The sequence below is a fragment of the Poromitra crassiceps genome, assembly GCF_964638095.1.
Source record: "Poromitra crassiceps genome assembly, chromosome: 6".
In the NCBI taxonomy this organism is placed as follows: Eukaryota; Metazoa; Chordata; class Actinopteri; order Beryciformes; family Melamphaidae; genus Poromitra; species Poromitra crassiceps.
This window is the reverse complement of record NC_139627.1, coordinates 12996392-13005548: the sequence shown is the minus strand read 5'-3', so window position 1 is coordinate 13005548 and position 9157 is coordinate 12996392. Positions and strand designations below refer to the sequence as shown.

At 45.7% G+C, this 9157-nt stretch overlaps 1 protein-coding gene across 1 annotated transcript in view; it reads left to right on the top strand.

Annotated features, from left to right (window-relative positions):
* LOC310777711 (anthrax toxin receptor 1-like) overlaps positions 1 to 9157 on the top strand; it is a gene marked incomplete at both ends in the record, with an annotated part of 34910 nt that overhangs the window by 6808 nt on the left and 18945 nt on the right. Inside the window, 3 exons of the mRNA XM_083638085.1 lie at positions 176 to 280; positions 1575 to 1643; positions 8655 to 8735. Coding sequence (XP_083494211.1) covers positions 176 to 280; positions 1575 to 1643; positions 8655 to 8735 — 255 coding nt within the window. The remainder of the gene's footprint in view (positions 1 to 175; positions 281 to 1574; positions 1644 to 8654; positions 8736 to 9157) is intronic.

Below are 9157 nucleotides of genomic sequence, written 5' to 3'. Positions count from 1 at the left end.
CAATATCTTGTACAAGCCTTATGTGGCTGGTAGCACCACGTTAAAATGCTAAATGTCAAAGACGTATGTATTCTTTTTTTCTTCTTCTTTCTTTTCCTTTGTCTGAGCCTGTTTGTCTTGTTTGTTTATTTGAAACACTGCCCCCTGTGTGTCTGTCTGACGTGTTGTTGCTCAGGTGTGGGAGCAGATGAAGACTCAGACCACCAGGTCATCCAGCATCATCGTCGCTCTGACTGACGGCAAGCTGGAGGTCTATCCCTACGAACTGACCGTACAGGAGGTAACACACACACACACACACACACACACACACACACGCACGTGTCACACACACACACACACACACACACACACACACACACACACACACACGTGTCACACTCACACACACACACACACACACGCACGTGTCACACACACACACACACACGCACGTCACACACACACACACACACACACACGTGTCACACACACACACACACACGCACGCACGCACATACACACCCTACCACTTCTACCGTAAGGTCCTTGTGTGTGGCCATCATTATAAAGATGTTTCACAGACAAGCTTTTGTTCAAACCCACAGAAATATATTTTAAATTCTAGTGGAGCTCCAAAGACAGCAAACATTCCAGGCTGAATTACAGGGGAATGTGTAGAACATGAGGCACAGGGCGTCTGGGTAGTGGAGAGGTAAAAGCACTCACCTACCAACGCCTACACCCCGGCAGTGGTACCTCCCGGCAGTGGTACCTCCCGGGCCCCGGCAGTGGTACCTCCCGGCAGTGGTACACCCCGGCAGTGGTACCTCCCGGCAGTGGTACCTCCCGGCAGTGGTACATCTCGGCAGTTGTACATCTCGGCAGTGGTACCTCCCGGCAGTGGTACCTCCCGGCAGTGGTACACCCCGGCAGTGGTACCTCCCGGCAGTGGTACCTCCCGGCAGTGGTACCTCCCGGCAGTGGTACCTCCCGGCAGTGGTACATCCCGGCAGTGGTACCTCCCGGCAGTGGTACCTCCCGGCAGTGGTACCTCCCGGCAGTGGTACATCCCGGCAGTGGTACCTCCCGGCAGTGGTACCTCCCGGCAGTGGTACCTCCCGGCAGTGGTACATCCCGGCAGTGGTACCTCCCGGCAGTGGTACACCCCGGCAGTGGTACCTCCCGGCAGTGGTACCTCCCGGCAGTGGTGGAGGGGAACTGGGGGGCATAGCGCCATCCTCTTAAGCGCTACGTTCTGCCGGCGGCTGGCGACTGCACATGTATCGGAGGAAGCATGTGCTTAATCTACAACTCTCCCCAGATCGGCAGAGGGGGTGGAGCAACGACCCCGTGACAGCAGAGGGGGGATTGGCCAAGTAGAATTGGGCAGAAAGAAGGAGTGGTTGCTGCTGCTGTCTGTCCCAGACGACTTGATATGACACTTTTGAAAGGACATTTTAGTGTGCTGGCCTGTTCTTGTTGGCTCCTGCATCCAGGTTTGCTCATTGGATTGAGCGTGCTCACTACTAGTTTGAGACAAAATGAAAGAAGAAGCTAGATATGTGGATAAACATTGTGTTTCTCCTCCTCAGGCAGACAAAGCCCGTGGCTTCGGGGCCAGAGTTTACTGTGTCGGGGTCATGGACTTTGACCACAAACAGGTAGGATCACCTTCCTCTCTTCTGTTGTTTGTCCCTTCTTTCTTAGCGGGGGTTCCTATCTGGAGGAAAGGCCCAGGGGAGCACGGCCCGGGAGAACATGCAAACTCCACACAGAAAGGACCTTTTGACGACCCCACCTGGGCAGTAGGCACTGAGGATGCACCCTCGGCGCCCAGGCGGGCATCGAACCCAGGACCTTCTTGCTATGAGGCGACAGCGCTGCCACTGCGCCACCGTGCCCGCCGTTGTTTTTTCTTTGCTTGCCACTTACTTTCTCCATCAGTGAGGTTCGGTTTCCACATGTATTCAGGAAGGGAGAACCAAGCAGTTTGATCACTGACATTTTGTTTGTTTTAGTGTGTGAGTGAGAGAGCTACTGTAGAGAGAGAGGGAGTGAGAGAGAGAGAGAGAGAGAGAGAGGGGGCGTGTGTGTATGTGTGTGTGTGTGTGTGTGAGAGAGAGAGAGAGAGAGAGAGAGAGAGAATTAGTTTGGGATGTGGCCAAAATGTTTCTGACCAAGGTACAGGTGTTTCGAGGTTGTGTGTTCTTTGTGTGTGTCTGCTCCTGGCCTTTAGTCTGCATTTTAACAGGCTTTGATGCGGTCAGTCCCTGTCAGTCAGTCTGTGCTTTGGTCTGCATTTTAACAGGCTTTGATGCGGTCAGTCCCTGTCAGTCAGTCCGTGTTTTAGTCTGCATTTTTGTGTTAGTAATTTAGGTCACCTTGGACTATTTCAGCTTGCTAAAGGGGCTTACTGTTGACCAGTGGTTAATTTGTAAGCGAAGAGGTCCTGGAAAACACAGAGAGGGTGCTGTCCCCCCCCCCCCTTCCTCCAGCGCTCTTGCCGGAGTGCTGGAGGGAGGAGGAGGGGGCGGGGCTGGAGTGCTGGGGGGAGGAGGAGGGGGCGGGGCTGGAGTGCTGGGGGGAGGAGGAGGGGGCGGGGCTGGTCATTACAGTGATACTATAAAAGACCTAGATCCCTGATGCGCGAGCCCGGTCCAATTTCTTTTTTCTTTTTTTTTTCTTTTTTACAAACTACAAACATAAATAAATGTCAACTTGAAACTATGTTTCAACTACCACACAGCCTATAATATTATAGTCTATGTAAAAAAAATAAAAAATAAAAAAATAAAATAAAATTGACAACCGGTCCGTGACTTTTTTTCCATCTATGGGGCCCTTTACACGAGGACAGTTTCTGGAAGAAACGACACAATAGCGTTTCCTTCACACCTTTTCCTTCACACCTTCTCCCTGTTTACATGAGCGCTGTTGAATTTTTAAAACGCCGTAATGTACATGCCAGGTCGCTAGGTGGCAGTGTGATCACCTTATTCTTTGCCCATACAAGGATGCTTCTGCATGACGTCATTTCGTAATCGTCTTTTCGGTTTTAAACACGGAAGTAGAGTACGCCTACCGCAGTCATTTAGACTTGCCAAAAAGCTGTTTTCAAGCTAAAAAAACCCCAAACTGTTTTAAAGTTTTAATATTTGTTGGGTGAGAACGTAACATATATGTGACCAGTTTATCAGAATAACGCCTATTGGAAATTTTTAACGAGCAGCGAGGACCGGGAGCGCTGACTGTGCTGACACCGGTCGGACTAGCTATCTGTCAAACCCTAGTGTAGGCTACTGGCAGTGAGAAAACACTGTCGACGTGCTTTTGTAACTAACGTTAAATGCCGACCGGGATGCTCCTCGCAGCAGTAACGTTATGAACATGTAACTGAAGTTGGCCGCAGTGTAGCTTAATTCTGAATGTTGCCAAACTTCATTCATACTGACGTTTTATTTTGAAAATGGCCGCCAACTCACGCACGGCTATGGCGTAATCGCGTGTGTCGCGTGTGCAGCACGTCAGAGTTCCTGTAATGAGCCGTCTCGAGCGATTACATGGAGCGCTCAGCAGGGAGCGTCACCAAGAATTTCACTCTGGAGGGTGGTTTCAAAATGTGTAGTTTCCTAAGCGCAAATTCGCCGTCGCCGTCTTAAAGGGAGGCACTAACGATAAAATAATTCCCCGTCACCATAGGAAACCATCCTCGTGTAAAGTGCCCCTCAATCTACCGGTCCTTGGCACAAAAAAGTTTGGGAACCCCTGGTTTAGCCTACTGAGCTGGGTGTGGAGACCAGGAAAGCACAGGCTGTTTACTGAGCTGGAGGTGTGTGGAGCTGCATCCCAGAGAGAGACAGACTGGACATCAGAATTTTTTCATATTTTTTTAATCAAGTCGGTGTGAATGTTTTCATTACTTTTATCATTTTTGTCGGCCTGAATGTTTTTTTTTACATCATATATATATATATATATATATATATATATATATATATATATATAAAAATATATATAAAGTCGGTCTGAATGTTTTTATGATTTTTATTGTTTCTAACATTTTTATCATTGGTTTTATCATTGAATAAACTAAAAACTAAATCAAACGCTTACTGCGTGGTTCTGCGGTAAAAGTGTCTCTGCTCTTGACTTTGACTGGTTAGTGTGGCTCTCAGTGAGGATCACTGCTATAAGAGATAGTGGGCGGGAGAAAAAGTCACGGAATGCATCAAAAAAATCCACAGTACCTGGACTGCAGCACGTTGGACGCCTCGGTGCTAGCTAGTTGTTAAAAGTGTCATCACAGACAAAGCATTATTTATGATTTACATTTATTGTACAGAGTATTCCCAATAATAAAATCATTAGGGGAAGGGACGTTGATTTAAAGCCCATTTTCTGATTACATCTACTTTACCTTTCCCAATCACATTGCACTGTGCGTTGTCGATTATTATTATTATGATGATGATGATGATGATGATTATTATTATTATTATTATTATGATTATTATTTAACCTTCACTCTTTGTTTTAAATATAAACATCTGTGGAAGTTGGTTTTCGTACTGGACAAGAATAAACAACAGTAAATGGAGGAAAACGTGCCCAGAGGGAAACCTGGACTATTGGCTCAAACTTATAATAAATGTTGAAAAACAGTTGTTCTGCACCGCAGTGTGATATTTCCTATCTTCTGTGAAGATCTGAACTGACCGTGTGTTTGTCACAGTGATCCCTCATGACCGTTATCAGAGGAAGTCATTATGTCAGTTGGAGACATTATCATGTTGTATGAGGCGTGGACTGCTGCAGCAGCAGGCAGCCACACACAAGATGTCAAACCAAAAACAAATGACTTGCATTAGCATAGTACTGTCGAAGTTACAAGACACGCAAAAGTCCTGAAAGTGTCTGGCTGAGTTGACACTATTCACCTTATTCACCACGTCCACTTTTTCTCCCTTCCGCGTTACCCGCAATTGTATTTGTTCTTCCGGTTCAGCGCTAGTTGGCGGCCAATTTCAAAACAAAACATCACTATGAATGAAGTTTCATTCAGCAGCTACACTGCGGCCAACTTCAGTTACATGCTCATAGCGTTACTGCTGCGAGGAGCCGATGGATGTACCCGGACGGCATTTAACGTTAGTTACAAAAGCACGTCGACAGTGTTTTCTCACTGCCAGTAGCCTACAGTAGGGTTTGACAGATAGCTAGTCCAACTGGTCAGCACAGCCAGCGCTCCCAGTCCTCGCTGCTCGTTAAATATTTCCAAATAGGCGTTATTCTGATAAACTGGTCACATATTTGGAATGTTCTCATCCGAAAAAATATAAAAACTTTAAAACAGTGTTTTTTTTTACTTGAAAACATATTTTTGGCAAGTCTAAAAATGACTACGGTAGGCATAATCTACTTCCGTGTCTAAAACGGAAAGACGATTACAAAATGATGTCATGCAGAAGCGTCCTTGTATGGGCAAAGAATAAGGTGAATACTGAGTGACTGCTCTAGATGCAAAATGTCTATTTGTACTATAAGTTCTTACCTAACTGTTCTTACGTGTAGGTTTTTAATTTAAGTAGGCTACTGTTAAAGAGCAAGGTGCAGGTTGAACAAAAACAAACAAAACAAACAAACAGAACATTATATTTTTACAGGCCCCCAGAGCAGACATATGGAAACTTGGGCAGCTGAGAACGCACTTTTGCTGTAAGATGACGATCAACGTAATCGTGAATCTTGGTGGGGTGTCCAAATAATATGTCGACCAATCGTCCTCAAGAAAGGACGATATTTAAGTCAGTTGTGAAATCCAACTTCCACCAACTAACAATCATAACATGAGACCATTTTTATTCTTCTCACACCTAGAGAGATCTGAATTATTATAACTATTTCACTGATATCACTCAAACTAATAACAGTAGCCTACGGTCTTTACATTTGGCTCTGCGCCTCATTATGGTCTTAGCTGTATTTGAATCGCATTTAACATAAACATGGCCATTGGTAGCAAAACGGCCCATCTACATTGCTTCTAAGTTGCGTATGTTGTGAGCGTAAAAGCTTAGCGTTAGCAGCAGGCAGGCAGGCGGCGTGAGCGGCCGACAGGCAGCACTGTGCGCGGCCTGAGGAGGTCAACGTAAAGGCTGAATTATACTCGACCAAGCTCCGTGGGGGTGGGGCCCCACGAGTCTCCGTGAGTCACCGTGCAGACCTCGCACTGGGGCTGATGCCATTATACTCAGAAAGTGATCAGCATGTATTGTACAATGAAGTGAGAACAGCCCGTGGAAAAGTCGCAATGAAACGCTATTATGTGCAGTACTGAGTGCGCTTTCACTCTCAAATGACCGCACATCAGCACATGAAGGAATCACCAAACTTGTTTTTACTGAAAGCCGTTTCAGTTCTCAGCCCTGATAGCCTACTCTGTGCTGCTTTTAATCTGTCTCAATAATGCTCTCAACACAACACATTTACTTGGTGAAATGACTAAAAACGAACAGTTGCAAATCAAAGTTTATAGCCTACCACATGGGTCAAGAAATGTGGCGAAAACACAGCTCAGTGTTCAGGGCTCAGTGGCTTGAAAGCGGCCATGTTTGGAGAGAAGCCGTGCGCTGCTCGCGCTGTTAGAAAAAAAATCATGCACAAGGCGAGCGCCAGACGGAGGTAGCGCCCAACCACGGCCAACAAATTTACGTCATTTGACGCGCCCGGCCCTCGCTCCACCCCCGCGCCCTTCACGGCAGGGTGAGCATAATACAAGCTTTAGCGTTAGCAGGAGGCAGGCAGGCAGGCAGGCGATCATGTGAATGGCCGACAGGCAGCACTACTGTCTGAGGGGGAAGTGATCACATCAGCCTGTAATTGGACGGTGACCAGACCAGCTCCCTGGAGCAGAGATGAAAGCTTTGGACAGCTGCCAGAAAAAAGATCCTCTTAGCAACCGCCTCGTCTCCCTGAACACTGCTGGTCTGCAGGAACAGATACAGTCAGAGAACCAGAACACTGCTGGTCTGCAGGAACAGATACAGTCAGAGAACCAGAACACTGCTGGTCTGCAGGAACAGATACAGTCAGAGAACCAGAACACTGCTGGTCTGCAGGAACAGATACAGTCAGAGAACCAGAACACTGCTGGTCTGCAGGAACAGATACAGTCAGAGAACCAAGCTCAAAAACCTTTGTAAATATGTAGCTTGATCTTTATTCTCCTCACACTTGATCTCTTTTTATTGATCTTACCCTGTATTTCTTTATTAATAGTCTTATATACCAACCTGGCTGGCTATGGCTACCGTTTCAACTTGACAGCATAAGCATTCTAAATCGGCCCTAGCCTTATTGTTGCAGTATTTGCGAATACAATAACTGACAATAAACTTGAGTTCCCTAGCAGCAGAATTCACGTGAAACAATCTATAGGGAAAATGAACTGGAAATGTAGGCTACTGTACCACAGAAGCGGTTTTGAGTACTTTGCAAGGTGTTCATTATGTCTGTCTGTCTGTCTGTCTGTCTGTCTGTGGGTAGATTTTGCGAATGCGATAGCGCCACACCATGCAAGATGCAGTCACAAAACTTGACAGGTGTGTAGTTGACATCAAAATGCAGGGCGAGTTCGAAGATGGGTGTGGTCAGAGTAAGGCCCCTCCCTCTACTTTACATCCCTGGCCCGCATTCGTTTTACATGGCGGCCGGGTTTCACGGCTGGCGGGAACCCATTGCAAGATGGTATCCAGTAGGTTTGTCACAATATATCGTCCCACGAAATTTCGCGATAGTAAAACGTCACGATATGTATCGTTGAGATGAAATCTCATATCGCGTTTTTTTTTTTTTTTTTTTTTTTTTCAAAAATAGACTAAGAAACGTCTTTGTTTGTTGAAGTTCAATGTGTGGAAAGTAGTTCAGTTGAACAAGTCTCTGAAGAGACACATGAGAAGTTATACAGGAGAGAAACCATTCAATTGAGTTTCTGGCAAAACTGTTTACTTGACAGGAAAAACTGAAGATGCATAAAAAATAGACTAAGAAAAGTCTTGTTGTTTGAGTTTGAAGAAAAACTGAAGATGCATAATGAGAATTTATACTGCTGAGAAACCTTTTAGTTCAAAGTAAATCTAAGTGACGGTGTAACTCATTCTATTTCAAGATAAGCCTTATCTCCAATCTCATGTTTTTTCTAGTTGTTATTGTAATAACAATTTCCCACAACAGCATGTTTTGTATTTGTGCATTTCAAATAAAATTATACTTTTCCAGTCATATATTGTCATTATTCAAGTTTAAAAAAATATTGTTAAAATCGTATCGTATCGTATCGTTATCGTGAACCCAGTATCGTGATACGTATCGTATCGTGAACTGAGTGTATCGTGACACCCCTAGTATCCAGGTTTTCATCACTGTGACACTAAACTAAACAAAACTAAACTAAACTAAACTCTAAACGCGAGTCAGCCTTTTTCTGCCTGTTAGAGTGTCAGTCTGTCTTGTTTGTTTAAACATGATATCGATGCTATTTCTGCGAGAGTGTTGGATGGTCAGTGGCAGGAAAGCAGTGGAGGGATGTGGAGAGGGATACATACATCAGTAGTTCTGCGCTGGATTCAAATTCAGAGCTTTTTGAGTACGGATCATATTTATTTTTGTTGCAGCTTGCTGAAATAGCAGACGGCACGGACCAAGTGTTCCCGGTGCTGTCCGGCTTCCACGCTCTCAAAGACATCGTTAACTCGGTGAGGTCAGATCACATCATACCACGTTGTATACAAATGAGTTTCATACACACAGAATCTGTCTGTCTGTCTGTCTGTCTGTCTGTCTGTCTGTCTGTCTGTCTGTCTGTCTGTCTGTCTGTCTGTCTGACTGTCTGTCTGTCTGTCTGTCTGTCTGTCTGACTGTCTGTCTGTCTGTCTGTCTGTCTGTCTGTCTGTCTGACTGTCTGTCTGTCTGTCTGTCTGTCTGTCTGTCTGTCTGTCTGTCTGACTGTCTGTCTGTCTGTCTGTCTGTCTGTCTGACTGTCTGTCTGTCTGTCTGACTGTCTGTCTGTCTGTCTGTCTCTCTGTCTGTCTGCATGTCTGTCTGTCTGTCTGTCTGTCTGTCTCTCTGTCTGTCTGCATGTCTGTCCATCTGTCTGTCTGTCTGTCTGTCTGTCTCT